This window comes from Cervus canadensis, chromosome 6 (assembly GCF_019320065.1).
Source record: "Cervus canadensis isolate Bull #8, Minnesota chromosome 6, ASM1932006v1, whole genome shotgun sequence".
In the NCBI taxonomy this organism is placed as follows: Eukaryota; Metazoa; Chordata; class Mammalia; order Artiodactyla; family Cervidae; genus Cervus; species Cervus canadensis.
The window spans coordinates 71,045,783-71,072,717 of record NC_057391.1 but is presented as its reverse complement, the minus strand read 5'-3'; the positions used below and the strand labels follow the sequence as shown (position 1 = coordinate 71,072,717).

Here is a 26,935-nt window from a genome sequence, read left to right as displayed (position 1 = left end):
GGGTAGCCTGTGAGAGAGGCTCATTCATTTTTGTATCTAGGTTACTCCAGGCACTTGGCATCACTGACAGCCAGGAAGGCACAGAGATTAAGATCAAGGTCTCAGGTCCAGACTGCCTGGGTCTGCATCCCAGTGCTACCACTCATGGCTTCCCTGGTGGCTCAGATGGTAAAGAATCTGCCTGCAATGCGAGAAACTCAGATTTGATCCCTGGGTTGGGAAGATACCCTGGAGCAGGAAATGGCAACCCCCTCCAGTAGGCTTGCCTGGAGAATCCCATGGACAGAGGAGCCTGGTGGGCTTCATGAGCCCACGCGTGGGGTTGCATCAGCAACTAACACTACACTAATACACTATGGCTTATAAGCTGTGGGACCTTCGAGAAGTCACACAACGTCTCTGTGCCCTACATTCCTTGTTTTTTAAATAGAAACAACACTATCTATATCATGGGATGTTGTGAATTCAATGAAATGTAATGAGTAGTCAGTACATTTAAAGAACTTACCAGTGTCTAACATAACACTCAATGTATAGGACTTCCTGTTATAATTTCATTTGATAAAACAGATGCTGCTGCTTTAAACATCCTTAACAGAAATGCCCAAGTACCCCCTTTTAGTGTTGGGAAAGAATAACAACTATATCAAAACAGAATAGCAAAGACCAAGGTGACACTCAACACATTCTTTCAGTCTTTTACCTGTCACCATTGCCATTTTGGAGACCAAAACAGGACAGAATAGGAGGAATCACATATATTTTTAGCTTGATTTGCTCTGTTTTTCCTCACCTTTGCCAACTGTGAATTTATCCAGCAGGTGAAGGTTTTCTTCTGAGTGTCTTCTTGTTCAGCTGTTTAAAAAGGACAATGGCAGTTAGAAAATGAGAAGCCTCAGAAGCCATTTGAACAAATCAGAGCATTAAAGGTCTGTCGCTCGGGGAATGTGCATGTGTTTCACAATCTTATAAACTTTCTTGGAACTTAGTCTACAATTCAGGTTTTGTCCAAGAAATATTTTGGAAATAACATGTTGATATGAGACTTTTTTTAAACCCACAGATTAACTGCAAGCGACAATGGTTTTTTAACACTTTTTACTGACGAAAGAATTAAGCCCCTACATAACCTTGACAGTGTTGTACAAAGACCTGTAAAGAAGGGAAAAAAAAAGAAGTTGATAATCCAAAAGGACTTGCAGTCTAAGCCAACAGCACTCGGAACTTAAGATAAACCTAGAACACCTGAAAACGTCCGAAAGGCTCAGAAAGTTGTGGCAGTTTAGTCTTGACATTTATCATGAGTATTTATCATGAAGAATATATTGCCACTGAATTCACCATAAATGAGCTGCAATTAGAGTCAGAGAGACCTGAGTTCAAATCCTGCCTCTGTTGCTGAGGAGCAGGTCGCTCGTGGAAGACGGTGGGTAGCACACACTGTGGAGACTGTTAGTGATTCACTCGAAGTGAATGGACCTTGGCAACGAGGAAACACAGAGCAAGTGCCAGCTCTCGCTCTGACTCCCCGGGCAGAGGGTCCCGGGAAAGGTCCGAACACTCGAGGTGGGTCTTCTCTTCCTTCCTGGGGCAAGAGAGAGCCCACACCAACACCGTGCTTCCCCTACACTCTGTCTTCCTCCTACATCACACGCTGCCATCTCTCTCTCTCTCTCACTTCATATCCAATGCCTCAGGAAATCCTCTTAGGTTCACCTTCAAAATACATTCAGAATATGACCACTTCTCCCCACCTTCACTATAACCATCCTGGTCCGTGTTAACTCAGATCAGGAAACCGCTCTGCTCCAAACTGTGCAAGGGCTCCTCACTCCACTCCTTAAAATGGCTACAAGTCCCACACCACCTGCCCCCCTCCCTCACCCCACCAGCTTCCTTTTGCTCATTCCACTCCAACCACTCTGGCCTATGGTTTTTTATTTGTTTGTTTCTTCAAATTCTCTAGACACATTCCCACCCAAGGGCTTTTGCACGAGCTCTCTTTCCTTCCAGGAATACTCTTCCTACAGAGAGCCCCACAAGCTAACTCCCTCATCTCCTTCAAATCTTGGTTTAAATGGCACTCATCCCTAAAGGTCTATTCTGACCCTCCTAGTTTAAACTGTAACAACACTATTTCTTCTGCCTGTTGTCCTGCTTGATTTTTTTATTTTCTACAGTACTTAACCACCTTTAACATTCTATGTAAGCTACATATGTAGTATTGTTGTTCAGTCGCTCAACTGTGACCCACTCTTTGCAAACCCATGTACTGCAGCACGCCAGGCTTCCCTGTGCTTCACCATCTCCTGATGTTTGCTCCAACTCATGGCTATTGAATCGATGATGCCATTCATCCATCTCATCCTCTGTCACCCCCTTCTCCTCCTGCCCTTAATCTTTCCCAGTATCAAGGTCTTTTCCAATGAGTCAGCTCTTCGTATCAGGGGGCGAAAGTACTGGAGCTTCAGCTTCAGCATCAGTCCTTCCAATGACTATTCAGGGTTGATTTCCTTTAGGACTGACTGGTTTAATCTCCTTGCTGTCAAAGGGACTCTCAAGAGCCTGCTCCAGCACCACAGTTCATCATTTCTTCAGTGCTCAGCCTTCTTTATGTTCCAACTATCACCATGTGTACATGACTACTGGAAAAACCATAGCTTTGACTATACAGACCTTTGTCAGCAAAGTGATGTCTCTGCTTTTTAATACACTAAGTTTGTCATAGCTTTTCTTCTAAGAAGCAACAGTCTTTTAATTTCATGACTAAAGTCACCATCTGTAGTGATTTTGGAGCCCAAGAAAATAAAGTCTGTCACTGTTGTCTTTTTCCCCCCATCTATTTGCCATGAGTTGATGGGAACAGATGCCATAATCTTTGTTTTTTGAATGCTGAGTTTTAAGCCAGCTTTTTCACTCTCCTCTTTCACCTTCATCAAGAAGTTCTTTAGTTCCTCTTCACTTTCTGCCATAAGAGTGGTGTCATCTGCATATCTGAGTTTATTTGATATTTCTGCCACCAATTTTGATTCCAGCTTGTGCTTCATCCAGTCCAGCATTTTGCATGATGTACTCTGTATATAAGTTAAATAAGCAGGGCGACAATATACAACCTTGACATATTCCTTTCCCAATTTTGAACCAGTCTGTTGTTCCATGTCTGGTTCTACCTGTTGCTTCTTGACTTGCATACAGGTTTCTCAGGAGGCAGGTAAGATGGTCTGGTATTCCCATCTCTTGAAGAGTTTTCCACAATTTGTTGTGATCTACACAGTCAAAGGCTTTAGCATAGTCAATGAGACAGAAGTAGATGTTTTTTTGGAATTCCTTTGCTTTTTTGATGATCCAACAGATGTTGGCAATTTGATCTCTGGTTCCTCTACTATTTCTAAATCCAGCTTAAACATCTGGAAGTTTTTGGTTCACATACTTTTGAAGCCTGACTTAAAGGATGTTGAGCATGACTTTGCCAGCATGTGAAATGAGTGCAATTGTGTGATAGTCTCAACATTCTCTGGCATTGCCCTTCTTTGGGATTGGAATGAAAACTGACCCTTTCCAGTCCTGTGGCCACTGCTGAGTTTTCCAAATTTGCTGGCATATTGAGTGCAGCACTTTCACAGCATCATCTTTTAGGATTCAAAATAGCTCAGCTGGAATTCCATCACCTCCACTAGCTTTGTTCTTTGTGGTGCTTCCTAAGGCCCATTTGACTTCACACTCCAGGATTTCTGGCTCTAGGTGAATGATCACACCATCGTGGTTATCCAGGTCATTAAGACCTTTTTTGTACAGATATTCTGCATATTCTTGCTACCTCTTCTTAATATCTTCTGCTTCTGTTAGGTCCTTACTGTTTCTGTCCTTTATTGTGCCCATCTTTGCAATAAATACAAATAAATAAAATATTCCCTTGGTGTCTCTAATTTTCTTGAAGAGACACTAGTCTTTTCCATTCTATTGTTTTCCTCTATTTCTATGCATTGTTCACTTAAGAAGGCTTTCTTATCTCTCTTTGCTCTTCTTTGGAACTCTGCATTCTGAGGGATATATCTTTCCTTTTCTCCTTTGCCTTTCACTTCTTTTCTCAGCTATTTATAAGGCCTTCTCAGACAACCATTTTGCCTTGTTGCATTTCTTTTTCTTGGGGATGGTTCTGATCACCACTTCCTGTACAATGTTACAAACCTCTGTCCATAGTTTCTCAGGCACTCTGTATATCATATATTTAGTAGGTTTATCATTTAATGTCTTGCTCTCCTCACAATAGAATTTAAGTACCACACAAGCAAGATGTTTCATCTGTGAAACATTCCATGGCCTGGAAGAGTCTGGCCAGATTCTAAATAAATATTTGCTAAAAGAGTAGGAATAACTATAATTTTACTAATTATTATTGTTATATTTTATTTACTGTACTGAGAAGGTCAAATCTACCCTTATGTGTTTGCATTCCTTCTTTGAAAAGCTGTCTGTTCTATCTTCTAAAATACTGTTTTCCTTTGACTCTTCCCATTCACCCCTATTAATCTCTAACACGGTTAAACTGAAATGGTTGGCATGACACCTAGTTTGAGTTCTCAAAAATGTTTTAATCTGATGACAGCTCAGGGTGAGAAAATGAAGAGAACCTGAGTAAATGGGATTTTAGGGTCTTTATATAATTGTGACTAACTAGAGATTAAAGACGCACTGAACCTTGTTGGATTTCCTCAACTTTTTAAATTTCATTTTTTCTGTATTACCAGCTGAAATTAGTTGTAGCTCATTTACACATTAAAGGGTGCTCAATAATTGAGCACCCAATCTATAATCTACACAAACAAATATAAAATAACCAAAAATTTCCAATGAAAACCTTGTTATCTCCAACCTAATTTGATTAAAATCTAATAAAAGCAGTCAGTACAAATCCCCACCCGGAACTCTACAGTTAGCAACTGAAACCTGCATGAAAAGCTTTAAAAAGGAAATTTCATGGCTTTTAATGAATGCATTGTCCAAATTTACAGGATACTTGGTCATCCTGGAAATCAGAAACCTTCAAATGCAACAAGGACCCTTTGCTAACAGCAAACAAAGATGTCCCAGGTGTCACTAAACACCCTTATAACCACTCGACTGAATGGTTTTTGTCTGTGCCATGTCACTTATCCCTTGACACTTTTTCCCACACTTCCATACTGTCTTTCCCTTGAAAAGTGCTGTTAATTCAACAGGAATCAGAGCCAAATAGCTCACCCTATGGCAAGATAAGTAGCCTTTTGTTCTTTTCAAAGGTTGACCCATTGGGGAAAAAATAATTGAGATCCACATGCTTTAAAGCAACTTAATTTGAGTGGGTGAGATTTTATTAATGTTGGGTTTTATTTTTTAAACTTTCAGAGTAACTTTCTCATAAAATAATAAAACTTTTCACAGAATGGCACGAAGAGAATAGAACCTTTTACTCTTTTTATTCTATTTCTTTAATTTCTTAAATTTAATTTTATTTTATATTGGAGTATAGTTGTGTTAGTTTCAAGTGTACAGCAAAATGATTCAGATATATATGTATATATATATACCAGTTCTTTTTCATATTCTTTTACCATATAGGTTATTAAAGAGTATTGAGTAGAGTTCCCTGTGCTATACAGTCTTTGTTATCTCTTTTATATATAATAGTACGTACATGTTAATTTCAACTTCCTAATTTATTCCTCCTCCCCACCTTTCCCCTTTGGTAACCATAAGTTTGTTTTCTAAGTCTGTGCATCTATTTCTATTTTGTAAATAAGCTCATATGTGTCATTTTTAGATTTCACATATAAGTGATGTCATAAGAGAGTTGTCTTTGTCTGACTTACTTCACTTAGCATGATAATCTCTAGGTCCATTCATGTTGCTGCAAATGGCATTACTTCATTCTTTTTTATGGCTAAATAATGAGAACAGGACCTTTTAATCAGCAGATGTTAGGGATGGAAAAAAAACAAAAGCAGAAAGAGAATAATAAAATCTACCATAATGATGAGTTTTTTAAAATACCAAGGAGAGAGTGAGAAATTCTCTCTCCTGATTTTTTTAAGGCAAATAAGAAATATATATAAGGCAGGAAAATGTAGTCAGTGAGTTTTATTCAGGCCCATATAGGTGTCCTTGATTATCATTCTTGGAAAAAATCTGGCTGAGTTTGAGAAAGGAGGCATTAGAAGGAACAGATTTTCTCTAGGTGTCATTACCATAAAAATACATTTAATCCCTGAGTTTGTTCTTATTCAATCTGCCTTTTGTGAGCTGGCAACTCATATCTTTAGCTGGAGGGGAACTTAAATGAAAACAAATTGAGTTAAGCTCAATTAAAGAGGGTGGATTATAAATTCATTACTAAGCTCATTATAAAACTACCATGGCCACTGGGTCTCAGCAAGGTTCAGTTTCACAAAAGTTCACCTAAAATGTTGACTCCAGCAGTCCTTCCCATTATTAAAAGTTCAAAGACAGCCACCTAGGCATAAGAATCTCTAATTTACATTTTCACTAAAATACAGAGCAATACATTACTACAATGTGGCTTCTCCAAGAAGGTTCTCTACTGCATGAGGTCACCAACGAAGCTTTGTAACCTCCTTCTATCCAGGAATTTCCCTTTCTACTGGTGGATTACTGATTACAGCTTTACTGCACATGGCGCCAGATTTATTACTTGGATCTTTCATTCTCCTCACTAAAATCTTTTGATCATTCCCTAATTCCTTAATGAATTCTTAGTCTAACATTCTAGGTCATTCATAATCTGACTCTGATCAACTTTTTCCTGACTCATCTCCCATAACTTCTCCACTCATATCCTACTGCCCTGGCCAAACCAGAGTATCTACAATTCCCCAATTGAGTTGCACTGTTTTCTGCATCAATATGCTATGTACCCTCTGGATTGGACAATTCTTGCATATCCCTCTGAACCCACAGAAACCCCAGCACCCAGCACATGGGGGGTGTTAGATTGACATTTGTTAAAATAAGACATATCCTGTTTAGTGCTCCCTTTGCAAAACAGAAATAGTCTCTTCTGGCTCTGGCTTACCACAACACTTCGTTGGATCTTTTTTTAAAATCTTTACCATTAGAAAGTATATAATTCTCATAAAACATTTTTTCAAACAGTAATAGAATTCAGTTATTCTTAACTTCCCCAAACACCCACTTTCCTTGCCCTGAGACAACATTAATTAACAATCTCCTGTACATCCCTTCTAGATTAGGCAGCAAAGAAAAGAAACTCTAAAGGGCAAGGATTTGTTTTGATTAGTCACTGGGTCTCTAGCTCCAAGAAGTAAAAGACACAGGGTCAAAACTTGTCGACTGAATGAATGAATGTATATGCAAATTAATTACTATACATGATTTTTTTTTTAAGTTGATCATTCAAAAAAACATGATTTAGGTATACTATTTAAAGCTGAAAAGCATCTGTTAAACCATAAGAAAAATTTTTAAAAGATCATAAACCTTCCACATTAACAGGAAGGAAGAAAATTATATCTAGCTAGTAAAAAGAACAAAGTAGATATATATGTGCCCATGTGTGTGTGTACTTTCTTAAGTGAAAAAGAGCAAGTTATAAAGTAATGTGTTTATAATTATCCCATCTGTATTTTTATGACAGGATAGCTCCATGAAAAACTCAACAGTTTTGTTTCTATCTCACGGTAATTACCACTTGCTGCTCATGTACTGTGGTCATGCACCTGCAAGTGGCTTCTCTCCTATTCAGAGTACAAACCTTAAAACTAAACCTTTACCCTTTTGTGTTTTTGTTTCCTCTTAACCCAGTGCCATGCAGAGAAGAGATACTCAATAAATTTAGCTGACTGAAAGATTTAGTAAAGATTAAAAGACTGAAGCTCAAACTGACTTGTCATTGCCTGGAGAAGAATTTATTGGCAACTGTTACTAGGCCTAGGTCTTATCCTAATCCTTGTTTTAAAAACCCCTGGGCAACTTTAGACACAGGTGGGGAGGGAAAGAGGGGGACAAATGGAGAAAGAAGCATCAACATATATACACCATCATGTGTAAAACCGATAGCTGGTGAGAAGTTGTTGTATAACACAGGGAGACCAGTCTGGCACTCTGGGATGACCTAGGGGGTGGGATGGGGGAGAGGGGAGTATATATTTTATACATATAAAAATAATGTATAATTATGGTTGAGTCATGTTGCTGTGCAGCGGAAACCAACACAACACTGTAAAAATTAAAAAGCAACATAAACTCAAAAAAGTAAATAAATAAAGTGAATAAATAAAAATCCCTGGGCAATTTCTTTCTCCTGCTAAGAAAATGTCTTGAACAAAAGGGCAGGTACTAATGAGGCCCTGTTGCTCTCCCCTGAAACAATCCTGCCAACTCCTTGTTACTTGGGACAGCCACAGTAAGGATAAATAAATCCAGTAAGACAATAGTGCAACACATTTTAGCCATGTGTTCCAACAGCCATCCCAAAGAAACTGACCCAAGCTGTTATCCGATAGAAAGGGAACTAAAAACAATAAGGCCACCTCTTCTATTGTTTCTCAAGGAGATGATAACAAATAGAAATAAATGAAGAAACACATTAAGAGAAAGAAAACACACAGGCACGCACAATCAAAACGAGGAAAGCCTAAAGTATTTTAAGAATAAACAGGAAAACGCCTGTGACTGAACTACCAAAGGGGAGACTATTAACCAACAGAGAAAGCAAGGGGACAATTTACAGCACATTTTCTTGCAACCAACCATATGTCAAACAAACACACAAGAAAGAAAAATAAATAGTACCAAGACTGAGGCCTCACTTACTGAATCAGAAAAGTGAGTTTAGAAGCTAAGTCTTAGCTAACATATCTTGTAAGCACATTACGCAACCATGTCTCTACCTCAAAATTCTTTTCATTCAAGTACTTCCTCCCTGGAGAATCTACATTGTCACTACCGAAAAGAAAAAAGCAAAAAACAGCGATTGACTGTCAAACCAGCATTCCAGGACTGAAACCACACTCTACCTCCCTACTTCTCCCCAGACTTGTTCTCATCCGTGTTTTCATCTCATGGGTTTGACACCACCATCTTTTATCAGCCCCAGGTACAGCCTATTGCCAAACCCTGCCAACTTTGCCTCCACGTGGCTCTGACATATGCACTTCCTTCTCTACATCTGACGGCCCTCTTGCCTCGTCCACCATCAGCTCTGCCGCAGACCGCAGCCATGGCCCATCATGTCGGCTCTGCTCCCTTCAATCTATTTTCCACTTCAACTTGTAAATCTGCCCACAGCAGCTTTTCCACCCTCTGATGGTTTTTCTCTGCTCTGAGGATCAAATGCAGACCAGCCTATGAAGCCCTGCGTGGTTCACCCACAGCATCTCTCCAGCCTCAGCACATATTAACACTACCCTTCCCCGGTGCCCAGCACTCAAGACACTTCATCTTCCTCCAGGACCTCTAGAATTATGTTCCTCCTGCCATATCTGCTTGTACCACCCTTCCCCTTCACGTATTTAACTTCTAATTACACTTAGGGCTCAGCTCAATTGTTGCATCCCAAAGGAAACCTAAGCCAATTCGTCTTCCTCTACTAAAGCACTTGCCTCAACTTACAATCACTGACAAGGTTAAGAGCATGGACTCTAGAGCCAGACTACCTGAGTCTGATCCATGTTTGCCACACACACAGGCTGTGAGCCTCAGCTCACAGCCTTTCATCTGTAAAATGGGGATAGCAGTGCCTACCTGAGTTGTTAAGAGGATTAAACACTTGTGACGTAGATCAAAGATCAACAACTGATAACCCCAAAGGCCAAATGTAGCCTATCACCTATTTTTGTAAATAAAGTTATTTTGGAACACAGACACATTCATTTATTTACATATTGTCTGTAGCTACGTTCATGCTAAAATGCCAAGTTGCATCATAGCGGCAGAGACCATACGGACCTCCAAGTTAAAATATTTACTACTTTGTTCTTTACAAAAAAAGTCTACCAATCCTTGGCCCAGAATGCTCGAGCTATACAAATGAATAATAGCTACAACATGGATGAATGTTGAAATCATTATGCTAACTGAAAGAAGCCATCACGAAATACCACATAGTATATGATTCCGTTTGTATGAAATATCCAGCATAGGACAATCTATAGACACAGAAAGTAGATCAGTGGTTGTTCAGGGCTGATGCAAGGAGGAGGAGAAGGTTTTAGAATAATATTGAAAGGGTATGGGGTTTCTTTGGGGGTGGGGGGATGATAAAGACATTCTAAAATTAAGTGTGATGGTTGCACAACTTTGTGAGTATACCAAAAATGACTGAATTGCACACTCTAAGTGGGTGAGCTGCATGGTATGTGAATCACAACTGAATTATATGTCTATAATGCTGTTACCCCCAAAATAACAGCTAAGACCTGTGAACTTCTTTGATTACTATCTGCTTCCTCATTAGCCTGTGAGCCCCAGGAGAGCACAGGCCAACCCTGATTTTGCTCCTCACCTTGCGTGCAGTACATACCCCAGTGCATTTCATGTTGTTTGGATTCAAAAAGTATTTGTTGGTTATCTGGCTGGAAAGTGCAAGTGGGGCTTTGCTGCTGTTTTTCCCCTGTCAATCCAGAGATTTCAGGTCCTACTTGGCTGGGAAATTCTGTGACACACAACAAGGAATTTCTGCTCTGGGCCTTAGCATGTAGGATCCAGCCAGGTCGTGTAGCCACATGAGGCAACCGCGCCCTCATGCAAACACCTGAGACCTTCACACTGAGGCTTTTGTTTCCAGCCACACGGAACACAGCTCCTGGCTCTCTGCAAAAACAAACCTTGCACTTACAGCACATGAAAATGAGCCCGCAATGCAGATGACATTCCTAGGATCTGCGGTGCTTTTTGCTTCTCTTCTTTCTTACCCTCTTCTGACTCACCTGGGTTGCTCAATAAAAAATATCTGTGGAATGAATAAATCAAAGAAATGACAACATTTCTTTTAACACATATTTCTCACTCCCTACTACTTTTTAACAACCACGTTAACACTGTGAGCACTTTTCTTCTGAAAATCACCGTCCTCTGAAGGTGTGAGCCGGAACAACTTCCATTTGAGCCAGCAGTCCAAACACCTCTGACTTCTGAGTTCAAAAGAGCCAGAGTGAGCTAAAGGGATGGTGCTGTGGATTACAAATCTAGGATTCTTACACTTTTGAATGCCAGCTAATCACCTGGAGGTCAGAGGTTAAGTGCAGGGTTCTATGCCCCAATTCCCAGAGATTCTGGCTGAGGGGGATCACACAGCTCACTCTGAGAAACTCCTCACTGAAGTAATTAGATTGGATTTATACATGTGACTTATTCTTGAGAAAACACAAGGGAACAGGAAGGACCTGGTAAAAATAGTAATGAAATAATAAACTCTGAGATGTTAACATAATTAATAACTCAAGTATAAATCTATTCTAACTTATGGGGACCCTAACACACACTTCAAGGACTCAGAAGGCATGCCATGTCCAGGAATAAGTAGGACTCAAGGGTAAGGAACAATCAGACTATTTCCTTAAAGTTTCTGGAAATGGTAATCCACTCCAGTACTCTTCCCTGGAGAATCCCATGGATAAAGGAGCCTGGCAGGCTACAGTCCATGGGATTCCAGAGATCGGATATGACTGAGCCACTAACATTTCATTTTCATTTCTAGTCAAGTGCTCAGGCAGGCATTCTGTAAATGAGAAAACTGTGGATACAAAAGATGAAGGATTCGTGGCCACTCATGCAATAAGCATTTATTGAAAATCTACTATGTCCTGGATACTGTGCTCTAGATGTCACATCTGGCTGAGAGAGAAATCCAAATCCAGATGTGTCTGATACCAAAATCCATGTTCTTTTCATTATAATTAAAAATCAGCTGAGAGGCCAGATCTATGTCCCCTCCAGCTATTACCCTATTTCTCTCCTCCCTTTCAAACCCAAACTTCTTGAAAGAATTGTCTACCCTGGCTGTCTTCACTTCCTCACCTACCACTCACTTCTCAACCCACAAAAATCTGGCTTGTTTCCCTGCCTCTCCACTTAATTCTCAGCTGGGCCACTTATAATATGCCCACTGCTAACCTCATGGGTACTTGTCAGTATTTTTTGGACTCCTGAAACTTTTGATACCATTTACTACCCTCTCCTTATTGAAATATTCTCTTAGGATTCCATGATACCACACTCATCTGGCTTTCTTTCTACTTCTCTGGACACCCCTTCCAAGCCCTATTATGGGTTTGTTTGGCTTCTTTTATCTCTGGAATGTTCTGTCTAGGCCCTTCTTCTCTTTCGCTAGATACTGTCATCTACTCCCACGGAACCAATTACCATTTATACACTCATCACTTCCACATCTTTACCTTCAGCCCAGGTGTCCGTTTCTCCTGAGCTGTGTGTATGTTTACCCCACTATCTTCTGGGAATCTCCACTCAATTATCCCAGAGACACTTCAAACTCAACATTTCCAGAACTGAGTTACCATCTCAACCAACCCCCTCTCCCACCAAAGTTATTCTGCATATTTTCCTCAGTGAATGTTTCCATCGTCTGTTCGTTTGCTAAAGAATAAACCTGAGTCATCTTTGATACTTGCTTCTCCCTCCCTTTCCCACACCCACTCAATCAAAAAGCCCTGATAATTATCTCAATAAAACTGAAATAAAGTAAAAATTTTTTCATATACATCCCTTATATGTGGATCCTTAAAAAAAAAAGAAGGGGTACAAATGAACTTATTTACAAAATAGAAGTAGAGTCATGGATATATAAAACAAACGTATGGTTACCAGGGCATGAGGGGGAAGGAATAAACTGGGAGATTGGAATTGGCATACACACACTATTATATATAGAACAGATGACTAACAAGGACATACTGTGTAGCTCAGGGAACTCTACTCAATACTCTGTAATGGCCTGTATGGGAAAAGAATCTAAAAAAGGGTGGATACATGTATATGTATAACTGATTCACCTTGCTGTGCACCTAAAACTAACACAACATTGTAAATCAACTATAATCCAACAAAAATTTTAAAAACAAATAAACAAAATAAAAATTTTAAAAAGTCAAAGCTCTGAAAATTGGGCCTATTTAGATATCTCTGGATACCCACTTCTCTCTATCTGTCCTGGCAGCTCCTAGATCAGGACACCATTGCACCTCAGCTGGACTGTGGTAACAGAGTCAACTGGTCTTCCATCTTCACATTCCACCCCATACGACCACACCCCACAGCTCCCCCCTGGGTGATTTCTACATCACCAGTTCTGAATAAGCTTCTACTCAGAATGCTTCTGTTGCCTTCTCTTGGTCTTAAGAAAAATGTCAAACCTCTATACGTTTACATGACTTCATTAAAAAAAAAAAATTTTTAGAGTCTTTATTGAATTTGTTACAATATTGCTTCTGTTTTATGTTTTGGTTTTTTGGCTGAAGGCATGTGGGATCCTAGCTCCTCAACCAGGGAACAAACACGCACCCCCTGCATTGGAAGGCAAAGTCTTCACCACTGGACCACCAGGGAAGTCCCTACATGACTTCATCTTTTCACACTCCTTTAAACTCTAAACTTCAGACTCACTGAACATCCATTTCCTTGAATATGCCACGTTCAGACATCTTCTGGCTTTGATACGCTGTCACCACTGCCTGAAACCCTCTTTCCGACTTCAGCCTTCTCATCTGTTAACACATGTTAGGTCTAAGCTTAGAAATTACTTCCTATGGGAAGCTTTCCCTGATCCTCAAGTCTGAGTGAGGTGTTCCTACTCTGAACTTCTACAACACGTCACCTCTCTCCTATAGCACACTGCACATCTCCTATAGCACATCATACCATACTGCCGACAGACTGGTCTGTATCTTTGTTTCAGGACAGCAAATGCTATGCGCCATTCCCCGTGCTCAGCACTGTGTCTTATGCATCACAAGCATTTAACAAAATAACTCACTGAGTAACAAATAAACAAATAAATGAATGGGGCCCTAGGTAAAAATGAACCTATACTTAGGAAAAGCATAACCATTAATGGAATAGTATCTCTTACTTTAAAAAAATCCTATGTTTTCTTTCAACAAGTACCTGACATCATCCAAATTTCTTGAAATGTTAAGACAATGTCTCTATACCCTCACCTCTTATTTTCTCCTTAACTCATTCCAGTTAGGCCTCCACCTCACCACCCGAGTGTAGCGAATGTGTCTGAGCCACCAACTGACTCTATGAGCCCAAATCCAGTGGCCATTTGTCTACTCAACACAGTTGACCATACCCTCTTCTTGAAATAGCTTCATGGAGGGGTTTCCAGCCCATCAGCTTGCCTAGTTTTCCTTCTTTGGCTTTGACCACTCCTCAGTGTTCTTTTGGAGAAGGCAATGGCACCCCACTCCAGTACTCTTGCCTGGAAAATCCCATGGATGGAGGAGCCTGGTAGGCTGCAGTCCATGGGGTCGCAAAGAGTCAGACACAACTGAGCGACTTCACTTTCACTTTTCACTTTCATGCATTGGAGAAGGAAATGGCAACCCACTCCAGTGTTCTTGCCTGGAGAATCCCAGGGATGGGGGAGCCTGGTGGGCTGCCGTCTATGGGGTTGCACAAAGTCGGACACGACTGAAGCGACTTAGCAGCAGCAGCAGCAGCAGTGTTCTTTGCCTGCTCCTCTCTCTTCTGTTTGACCTCTGAACACCGCAAGACCTGAAAGGGCTGCTCTAGCTCCAGAGGTGATCTCAATCAATCTGTGGCTTTAAATGTAAGTACACCAGCCATATGCTGATAGCTGTCAGACTTGATAGCTGTCAAGTCTCTAGAACTCTGAATCCTTACATCCAGTTATCTACTTGACATCTCTATTTGGATATCAAATAAGCATCTTATATCTATCAAAGCAAAAATAAATACTTGATTTCCCCCAAAAGTTGTTTATCTACCAAACTTCATCATAATAAACTATATAACCAACTGCTCAATTGCTCAAGGCAAAAATTTAGAAATTATCCTTAATTTCTCCTATGATTCACCCTCACACATCCCAACATTCACAAATATCCTTTGGGGAAAAAAAAAAAATCCATGTCTTCATCCATTGCTACCACCCTGGTCCAAATTCTATGATATCTCACCATGGCTACGACAAAGCTGGCTTTCCTGTTTCCCCTCCCACTCCCAGATAATCCCCTCTCCACCCAGCAGCCAGAGTGATCTTTTGGAAAATGTACATCAGATCATGTTACTCCCTTGACTAAAATTTTCCAAAGGTTTCCCTTCCACACACCTTAACCTTAGAGCTGACGAATCCCTGCCTGACCCAGCTCTGCCTTGCCTTGCTCTCCAATACCAATCACACTGTCCCTCGTCCACCACAATCCAAGCACACCAGTCTCCTTTGGCTCCACAAATTTACCAAGTTTGTGTCTATTTTTGAGTTTTCTCTTAAGCCATTGCCTCAGACTAAAATGCTCTTCCCGAGATCTTTGCACAGCAGCTCCATCATGTTATTCAATCTCTCCTTAAGTGTCTTCTCCTTCTCTGATAACCTGATCTAAAGAAGACACCCAAACAACAATTGCATAAATCCATTTTTAATATTTGATATTTTTTGTTAATTATTTATTGTTTGTCTCTCCAATTGAAATGCAAGCATCATGGACATATGAAGTTTGTTGGAGTCGTTCACCTCAACAATCTCGCAACCCAAAAGAGTGCTTGATTTAAAAAAAAATAGTGCTTGATACAAGTGGGGTTTCAAGGAACACATGTTGCATGAATATATTAATGAATAGATTGACCTGTATTCATAAAAACTGTAATTATGTAATGAAGCAGTTCAGTGCAAATTCACCTGTACTTTGAAACATTTTGTTTGGAAGACCTCAAACCACCCTGGAAGTTCTGCCAAGTAAACATTCAAACTGAGGCAGACAGAGGCACACAGCAGAACTAGTTCCCACTATGAATATCCTTAACTGAAGACAGGGCCAACAACGGCAATGTTTTGGAAAGACTTACATGTTACTCAAATTTGAGAAGGGCCACTTGTGTTCTGTATTTGAACCAAGTGCCTTTGACTGCGTAACATTTCACTGCCCATGTGATTGGCAGTCCTCTGCATAGCAAAGGCTAAAACAACCAAAGCAGACCCTGAGGGTGCTGCCCCAGCCCAGAGGCAGACAGCAAGTGTGTGCAGCTACTCTTGTCCCTTTTCTACCCATGCTCATTCAACACGTGTCACTTCATAGACCATCAATGACCAAGAGAGACTGACCAGGAGAGATTATTCACCCAGACTCTTATACCTCTCCTGTAAAGATACACACATTGAGAACGTCATTCACTGCATCTCCCTAATAAATCATTCACAGCCTTTATCTACCATTTTTAAATGACTCTAAAAATACCTGGTGGCTATCAGTCATCTTCATCTCCCATACATACTGAGAACAACAAACATCAGTTAGCTTTTACCAAGTTTCTCTGCTGAACGTTCTAGAAAAATGTAACCGTTTGGAAGAATTATAATCACCAATGATGAAACCAGATGAGGGAAGTAATCCCTTGAAAAGGCACATTTACAGTGACCTCTGATTTTTAGAGTATAAAATCACACACTAAAACCACTAAATGGTTGTAAATTAATCTCTCGTATTTATTTCAAACTTTACCATTTCCTAAGGGAAAATCATTTTGAGTTTTATTTTTTCTAACATACTACTTCAAGCTCCGAATAAGTGCACCCCCTCACAACACACAGGCATACACAAATGCTCAGAAAAATCTTGTATCTCCCATGGGACTAATTAAAAAGGATTCTGATTTCTATAAGGAATGAATGAGATCTTTGTTAACCTACTTTAACAGGACTCTTAAATGACCCTGGATTTATCTTGCCCTACTTTTCAAAATGTAACTGACCCAGAATAAAGTAAGCTTATCCCCAAACTCCTGGCAAAAACAGAACCAAAGTTCCCAGAAGACGAAACAGTATATACCACTAAGGGGCGGCGGTGGAGGGGGGGAAGTGACCTTTCCCTGAAAAACACTGTTCACCGAAAACACTACTTCTTAAAGAGCTATTGTGTTTTTCATTTAATTGAAATATTTTTAAGATTATGAAGCTTTACAATATGAAGGTTAATAATCCTCCAAAAAAGAAAAAAAAAATAGCAAAGACCTCAGCTATTATGATTTCAGGAATTTTCTGGAAGGTTTTTTGTTGGAACAGTACAGCACTATATAACTTAATTAATTTCTCTGGGTGTAATAATCATCTAATTGGCAAAAAAAAGAAAGCCAGAGATAATTTGCTTTTATTCATAATAATGAAGCAGTCTGCCTTGGTTAGAGGAGCAAAAATACTGTCTGCACATTTCTCACTCTTCATTCATCAGTTCCATCAAAATCCCACAGTGGAGACCTGAGTGCAAAAGGGCAGAAATTCTACTCAAAAGCATTTTATTAAATCTACTCCTCTTTCTCAGACTTCACACAGCTTCATTCACTCACTGTCATAAGGCTGAATAGAGTTTCTCTGAGAAACACGATACTAAAACACTATTGAGCCCTTAAACATCACATACACACCTCACTGCCTTGTTTCTAAAGAAATCTCTATTTCTATCCTGTCTAAGTTTTCTAAACACAGAACAATTTTTCAAATTCAGGGTACTTTATGTATATTTTTTCCTTCTAAATTAAATTTTTACTTTATATTGGAATATAGTTGATTGACAATATTGTTTTAGTTTCAGCTGCACAGCAAAGTGATTCAGCTATACATACATCCGTCCTTTTTCAGCTTCTTTTTGCATATAGGTTATTACAGAATACTGAGTTCCCTGTGCTATACAGAAGGTCTTTGTTGATTATCTTTTTCATATATAGTAGTGAGTATATATTAATCCCAAACTCCTTATTTATACTTTTATATTGGAAAGGCCACTCATTTTTTCATTACACAGTTGTTTATTAAAAGCCTAAAACATGTCAGAAATTTCACTGGCAATAAAGATACAAGATTTCCTATGCAGGGTACTTAATACACACTTAGAGGAACTCAGATGGCTGATTAGAACAAGTGAGGTCTAAAGACAAAAGGAAACTCCAGCATAAGAAACAATTACAGAGGGTTCAGTAGCAAAAACTTCAGTGAAGTTCTTATTTGTATTATTTGTTGATGTCACTTTCCCCTGCCATCAATAGGCAAAAGCAAAGCTTGGCTGCACATCTCGGGAAGGTGCTTAATCTATTCATCTTTGCAGCCTTAACCTCGTACCTATGGCTGGCATCCAGTGTTTACTGAACAACTGAATAAAATTCAACATTACATCACATAATTATGCTTGCAATCTAACTCAATGAACATAAATATTTTCTAATATTATTAAAAATTATATTTAAATTGAAAGCCATCCTTCAGATAGATACTCAGTAAATCATGAATAAATTAGATTAATAACTACAGAGACTCACATTTCACTGCTCAGTCTACAAAGCAATGTCTACTCAGAAGGCACAAACGGCTTTTCAATATTTTAAAATATGTCATCTGGAAGATAACAGCACTAAATAAAACATATGAGCACTGTTTGAAACAAGACAGTAAGTTGGCTGAATGTGGTTTTATACAGGTTCATGCAGATGATTAACTATCCACCAGCATTTTAGCGGAGAAGGCAATGGCACCCCACTCCAGTACTCTTGCCTGGAAAATCCCATGGATGGAGGAGCCTGGTAGGCTGCAGTCCATGGGTTAGCTAAGAGTCAGACACGACTGAGCGACTTCCTTTCACTTTTCACTTTCCTGCACTGGAGAAGGAAATGGCAACCCACGCCAGTGCTCTTGCCTGGAGAATCCCAGAGACGGGGGAGCCTGGTGGGCTGCCGTCTATGGGGTTGCACAGTCGGACACGACTGCAGTGACTTAGCAGCAGCAGCAGCAGCATTTTAGCAAGACTGCATGAAAGTTAATTCCTCACATGGTGCAAAGGTAATAGAATCCACACTCCTTCCTAGTCCTTTGTCTAATGGATGATGATATTCTGTATTTGAATACTGTTGTTCTAATGAGGTATCATGGGCCCACCTCATTTTTCAAAACAAAATAATGTGCTCCAGGTACATAAATTTCTTGTGTCCTTTTATTGCCCCCAAATTATCATATTTATGTGTTAAAAAGAAAACTTAAATATGGAATATATTAATTGTCCAAAATAATTCAAAATTGTCACAGCTGCCACTTAAAATATCACAAGATGAGTGAGCCTAGTCAGTCAATTTCACTTTTTCTTTTTTTGAAGTATAATTGATTTAAAATATTGTGTTAAATTCCAGGTGTCAGTTTCACTCACTATTAATTTTACTTTCAAATGGGTCCTCTACCTGTGTTATGCTTTTAAGCTTTCCACGACATAGGAAGTTCTCAAGAAAGAATTTCTTTGAAAAGAGGATCTTTTATCTACAACAATTTATTTTAAACACATTGATATAAAGTAGTATTTAATGGTCTTATTATTTGATGCTATTGTAATAGTGAAAACACACTAAATCAAAAGGGAGGTCTTTGGACATTTTAGTTGCTACTGCTTTATTTCAAGCAGCTCAGCTTCTCACTTTGGCTCTTCTCCATCTTACTCCATCTTATTATCCATAGTAAATATTTGCATCATATTATATTATATTATATTATATATTATAATTGCAGAGTCCACCTAACAGTTTCTTATCTGTCCCAAACCTTCCTACTCACTGCTGTCACTCGAATCCAAGCCAATATTACCCAACACCCAGATATTTGCAAAGTTTTTATTTTTTACTTAATTTTTATTGGACTACAGTTGCTTTACAGTGTTGTGTTACTTTCTTGCTAAACAGCAAAATGAATCGTCATACCTATACATTTATCCCCTCTTTGTTAGATTTCCTTCCCATTTAGGTCACCCCAGAGTATGGAGTAGAACTCTCTAGTTAGTTTCTCCAACTTCACTTTCTCATCCCTCTCAAGTCTTCCCATACCTCAAAGTCAGATTAGTCTCCCAAGGCACAATTCTGACCATGGACCCTGTCCTCTCCTTCTCAAGTCCCATAGCTACCCGCTACCTAAAAGCATAATCCTCAAACTTCTTGAGCTTGAACTCAACTCCCTCCATAATCTTCATCTCAGAAATGCTACTGAAGGGATTCCTCCTTTGGTCTCAAAATTAAACAGAATAGCAAAGAAAATCCCATACAACTTGAAAACTTGGTGGTATCATTCAACTTTACCCCTTACTGCTTCTATAATCATATCTGCCCAATACATCAAAGAATTATCCTCTGAACATAACTTTCCCACCTGACGAGCTTAGCAGAGATGTTATTTCAGACCAAAAAAAAAAAAAAAATGTAGTTACTATCCTCTTAGGATAAAAGGGAAGGAAGCACCTATTATTTTGCCAAGTAAGAAATCCAATGGAAAGGTGTAAAGAAATTCTATACTGAAAACCTCAAGTTAAGCAAATAGCAGCCATTTATTTCTCTTTTTAAATAGCTTGAACTTTCATATATATAATTTATTTCAAATGTGCACCATCCAGAGTAGTACAAAATGCACTAAACTAAAATAAATTCCATTTTTTTACATTAATCTGCTCAAATTTACAAGTTACATTTCCTGTTCCTCCCCCAAATCCAACCATTTCAATGCTGTTATCCTTATTACACTAAGAGAACACAAATCTCTCTTTATAAAAAGGACCCTTAAAAATCCCTCCATAAAGACATTTTCTCAAAGATCACACAAATGATGAACAAAGAGAAAGACAAAGTTGCTTGTTTATTATCCTGCTCTATGAATTTCAGCAAGGCACTGCCTGATTCCTTAGGTCTGATGCCTTTTTGGCCCTGCACACATAAGATACCCGTTTTCATAGCATATCAACAATGATTCACCACATTTCAATGCAGACATTTTAATCTTTCCTTGAGCATATTATTTGCAGGCAAGGTGTGGCAGTAATTGCCTCATCTTAAATAAGTTTTTGGATAAAATAAAACAGGCATTGTTAGTTAAATAGGCCTCTTTCTTCCTTTTAAAAAGGCTCTGAAATGAGGAGGAAAAAACTTTCTTATGAGCAGTCATCCTGAGCCTCTCATTTTACATAAAATCTTTTTCCTATTACTCTAAGGATCATTAAGCACGTGTGAATTTTGTGAAATACAAGTCGGCTTACAAAGTGGACAGAGCTGAATGCTTTTAAGACTACTGCCAACAGCCTGCAGTTTGGAAGTAACTAATGTTCATAATGTTATCTATCAATTTTTTGTCTACATAGCTAACAATCCTGCAATGAAACCAAAGTTACCATCAGAAGTACATACAAGTTCTTTCCTTCCTTCTTCTCTTCCTCCTTGCTTTCTTTCTCTCTTTCAACAAGAAAGAATTCAGGCCATAAGAATCATTGTAAATCTGCTAATAACAATATAGAACTTAACTTTGGGAAACCCATTCATTTCACAGTTAAGCCTTCATTCTACAGCCACGGGAACTCCTCAGTTGAGGGTACATAGCTAATGTGAGCAGCTCTTGTTCCGTGTAAAGCCAACTACATTATAGTATTGGCTTTCCACCTCTCCCCCTATAGAGCAATATACCCAGCTCCACATTCCTCTAAAGAGACCATGAAGGTAAATCATTCACACTGGCAGTACATATCACATTTCCACTGCCAAACAGCCCACATCCATCTCCTATTGTAAAGCAAACTGTAATAACCAAATATTATTAAAAACATGCTATAGGAAACACTCACTCACCAGTAATTTGTTAATTATTTTGAGCTATTTGTGAACCTGAGATTAATGTTACTTAAAAATGCCCATCCATAGTCAGGATGTGAAAGATGGTTGTAAAAATTGTAAAAATAAAAGTTTGCCATGGGTTGACTAAAATAGGCTAAGATTTATGTGCACTTTCCAAAGAAAGTTGTTAGGGAAATTCCTTCTTTCAGATTGTTCTCTGAACTGTGTCAGAGTGGGTGTGGTGCAGTGGAAAGAGAGCTATCCTCCAGGTCAAAACCTAGCTCTGCTGCTCGCTAGCTATGTGACCCTGGGAGACTAATTCCACCTTTGTGAGCCACAGTTTCCTTCCCTGTACCTGGAAGATAAAATATCTACCTTACAACGTGGGTGTGAGGATCAAATGAGATAATGTAGGAAAGGGTGCTGTGTAAGCTAGAGCAAGCTACATAAAACTCTGCAGTGGGGAAGAAAGCATTTTTAAATATAACACTTATAATATGAACACTATTGTAAGTGCTAAAGTAGGTGCTATGGGAGAAAAGAGAAGCATAAATCTCAGCCAGAGGAAGAGTGGGGCTTGTGGAGGAGGCTGAGTCTGGCTAAGTTCGGGATGGACAGGGACATAGGAGGACTGGATGAGCTGGACTCCTGTGGGAGGAGATGGCAGGGGAGCGACAACCACCTTAACAAAAGCACACAAACGGTGGGTGGGGTGGTGCGGGTACAACCCCTCAGGGGACCGTGGGGCTGGAGAACAGGGTGCTTGTAGGAGACGAGGGCAGAGGGGAGGGTGCACGGCAGACAGTATGTGTGAGCCACACCAAGAAGTTTAGACTTTATTGTACATGTGATGGAACTGTTTTCGTTGTTGTTCAGTGGCTAAGTCATGTCCGACTCTTTGCGACCCCATGGACTGCAGCGCACCAGGCTCCTCTGACCTCCACTACTTCCCGGAGTTGAATAGAAATGTCAAAACAAAACAAAACAAAAGTCAATGAAAACCAGACTTCTGGTTTACAATTTTTCTCCTGTCCAGCACACAGTTTCTACGCTATCCTTGTGCTCCTGGACAAAAGTCCTTTGGAACAAAGACTTTAACTGCAATATATACAGAGAAATTATGATGCATTTACTGAGTCCCTACTCTGTATCTGGCAGGCACTGTGCTAAGCCTGCGTAGTGTTCATTCTCAAAGCACAGGGGCAAGACAGGCATTATCACCCATATTCTAAATATGAGGAAACTGAGACTCAACAAAGATAAAGTTTCTTATCCAAGTTCAAAGAACTGGTCAGTGTCAGAGCCAGCATTTGAAATTAGGCTTACCTTTAGAAGTCTGCACCTTGTGACTGCTTTCAGCCAACTCCACCACCACTGCCACATCTGGTAACAAGTCTGATCTTTTCCTGTGAGTTTGTATGTTTGATTGGTTGTTTCTCAAGTTTTACTGACTTTCAACACTATATTAGCTCCTGTTACATAGCATAGTAATTAAATATTTCTGTAAGTTTCAAAACGACCACTAAATTAACTCTAGTTATGGTCTAAGATAAATAAGTATCAGAGGTGTAATATATATGATAAATATAATTAACACTATTCTATGGTACATATGAAAGTTGTTAAGAGAGTAAATTCTAAGTGTTCTCATCAAATAGAACTAAATTTCTCCTATTTCTTTGATTTTGCATCTATATGAGATGATGGGTGTTCACTAACCCGTGATATTCATTTCATGATGTATGTAAGTCAAATCATTAGGCTGTACACCCTCAACTCATACAGTGCTGTACATCAATTATATCTCAATAAAACCAGAAGGAAAAAACAAATAAATAAATACCAGGATCAATTGATTCAGGAAAAAGAAAGAAACTGGATTTACCTGATCATTTATTGATGCACTATCTTCCTGACACATTTTAGGTCACATCATTTATTGTTATTCACATGCAACCAAAACATTAGAAATAAACAAGAACATTGGGTTTTTTTCAGATAAATGGAAAACTGATTCCAACTACTGATGAAGAGTATATGACACCATAAAAATGTACTTACTGAGGCTTTTAAAAATTCTTACTTTAAGTACTCAACATATTATGTTTCTGAGCCTATACAAATTATATGGTGTTTATTTTTAAAAGCCACTGACCCCTAAAGTCAAGAAGCTAATCATTCAAAATACATTTTTAATTAAAAAGAGATATCAAAGGAAAGTCTTTCGGGGACCTTTATCATACATGATTCAAATAAATATGATGCAAAACAAGGCAACTATAGTTAACAATACTCTATTTTACATATTTAAAAGTTGCTAAGAGAATAAATCTTAAAAGTCCTCATCACAAGAACAAAATTCTGCAACTATGTATGATGACAGATGTTAATTAGACTTATTTTGGTGGTTATCTCACATGGCAAACAAACACTGAATTTTGTTATATTGTATACCTGAAACTGATACATTGTTGTATGTCTATTATATTTCAATTTTTGAATAATAAATTAAAAATTTTAAAAAAACAAGTGACTCACCTGTGGCTATGGCTTCTAAGTAACATTCTAAGAATGTTATGTAATACTGTCAATAATCTTTATACTACTTTAAAACACAGAGTTACATAAATATTTTCAAAGACTTGCCATAGCCTTATTTTTTCTACACTAACTAACTTTACTCAGCTCCAAGATTTGCAACAAAGGTAGAGTCTAGTGACTAATGAATTTTCAAAATACATAACAAAGACTGCCAAGAAGCATTTAAAAAATACACAGTAGTCACATAAATTCATATATAATTCATGTGACTGAAAGTTCATTCACTTTTAGTATTCCTGTTATTTCTTTTTATTAGGATAAAAATAGCATATTACATTTAAAAGAGGATTTACAAAAAGACATAAAATAAGTGTAAACAATAACAAGCGAACTATGATTAACTATTTACTTTTCATTGCAAAAAAAACACATGCACTGAAGACTAAAAAACCAAAATATCAAATTCCTTTTAGGTATTCCTTATTTTCCTAAGCAGCTGAGATAGCAATAAAGATACTGAAGTATACTTAAAGCTTCTACAAATGGAAAAATACAGACATATGGATACATTTTGGGCTTCCCTAGTGGCTCAGACAGTAAAGAATCTGCCTGCAATGGAGACCAGGGTTTGATCCTTGGGTCAGGAAGATCCCCTGGACAAGGGAATGGCTATGCACTCGAGCATTCTTGCCTAGAGAATTCTATGGACAGAGGAGCCTGGCAGGCTACAGTCCATGAGGTTACAGACAGTCAGACACAACTGAGCAACTAACACAACAACATGTATAGATTTTACCACAATAGAGACAGAAAGCCGTACAATTTGTGAACAGATGACAGTGAGGTTTGCATAGTTGCCGTGGGGTTACCCCAACCAGTCTTAATTACCTTGCAATGAAAAATGGAGATCATCAATGTCCAAGGAAACCTGTTGGTCTTCGGTGGGAAGAACAGGACTAGATGCCATCCTTTGACTCAGTGAGATTAAATCATGTCCATCTCAGTTAAAGAAGTGAACTAAAAATAGAAGGGATAAATGCTCATTAGTACTCTGCAGCTCTGCATTTCCAGTAAACATGCACAGCAACCAGAAATCACCCTCCAAAAGAATCACAGCTTTCTAGTGAGTATTTGCTTAGTTTATGAGGAACAAAGTGACTACGCCTTCTTTTCTGAATCATAATCAAGATTTTGCCCTATGACCTATTCAGGCCCTTCAGAGCTGCAGGCAGAACTCCACAAGGGCTAGCATTGTGGATTCTGTACTAGCAGTGAAAAGGAAAGCTACACAGTTATATTCCTTAAGTTGTCCAGAGGATGTAAAGCTGACACAGACTGATATCTTAGGTCTTTGCATTATATTATTAGCCTCCACGTATAGGGATTTTCTTTAAAACTTTTCATTTAACTTACTTCCTTTTCTGCTCCATGATGGTTGTCATTTACTGGAAACAATAACAACTGAGTCTGTGTAGTTTGCAAAGTGAAACTAAAAATACTGTATGAAAAAGAATGTTTTCATGGGTTACCTATTATATTGAATTATTTTCCCAAGTCCTTATTTTTCTCCAGTGTTCTTGGGTTTCTCTTGTGGCTCAGCTGGTAAAGAATATGCCTGCAATGCAGGAGACCTGGTTCGATCCCTGGGTTGGGAAGATCCCTTGGAGAAGGGAAAGGCTACCCACTCCAGTGTTCTGGCCTGGAGAATTCCATGGACTGTATAGTCTAGGGGTCACAAAGAGTCGGACACCACTGAGCGACTTTCACTCTCACTTGCTCTCACATTTCTTACTCTACCCCCACTTTGACTCTTAAGAAATCCTTCCAGTAAGAGTAATTCTTACCATCAACTTTTTAAAAGTACTGCTTCATGCATGTGTATGCTACTATTACTATCCTGGGGGCTGAGAATAAATCATTGACTTCTCCCATTCAGATGATGACTTTTTTATCAAAATAAACCTAATCAAATATACAAGAACACAAAATGTATCAGGGATGGAAAGAGGAATGGGTAAGTGTACAGATACGTGACCAACAAAGTATAGAAAACCAATAATGGCAGAATCTTCGCGTTGAATACATGAGTATTCACTGTTAAATCTTTCAACATTGCTGTATATTAGAAATTCTTCAAAATAAAACGTTGAGGAGGGGAACTAAAAAATAAATAAACCTGAGGCCAAGAGCTAGATACAATCAGTCATATCTAATAGGCCACTTTTTCAAAATGACAAGAACAAAAATCATTAAATATCCAACAGTAGAGCCAGACTTCAAAAATCTTTCAATCCTGTCTTCCTACTCTGTTTATCATCTAAAACTCCTTTATCATCTCTACTATGGATCACTGTTGTTAAAGATTTTTACCTACCAAATAAACTATGCTTATTAATTAATAATTAATTTGCTTTATCCTCAGAAGTAAGATGAATCAGAGTCTCCCTGAGGTAACATTGTTCCTATCCTAAGTTGATACAATGCTGATTGAAATGAAAAGTTCCTTGTTAGTTCTGGCCAGTCTGTGCAGCTTGATGATTGATAAAGGTACAAATGTCCTCAGTTT

At 38.8% G+C, this 26,935-nt stretch overlaps 1 protein-coding gene across 4 annotated transcripts in view; it reads right to left on the bottom strand.

Annotated features, from left to right (window-relative positions):
• Positions 1-26,935, bottom strand: part of SYNE2 (spectrin repeat containing nuclear envelope protein 2) — a 314,324-nt gene that overhangs the window by 237,135 nt on the left and 50,254 nt on the right. For all 4 annotated transcript variants that reach the window (XM_043472258.1, XM_043472259.1, XM_043472261.1 and 1 more), the window contains exons 2-3: positions 25,258-25,386; positions 794-855 (exon numbers count right to left, since the gene is read on the bottom strand). In XM_043472258.1, the coding sequence (XP_043328193.1) occupies positions 794-855; positions 25,258-25,336 (141 nt within the window). In that variant the 5' untranslated portion in view covers positions 25,337-25,386. The remainder of the gene's footprint in view (positions 1-793; positions 856-25,257; positions 25,387-26,935) is intronic.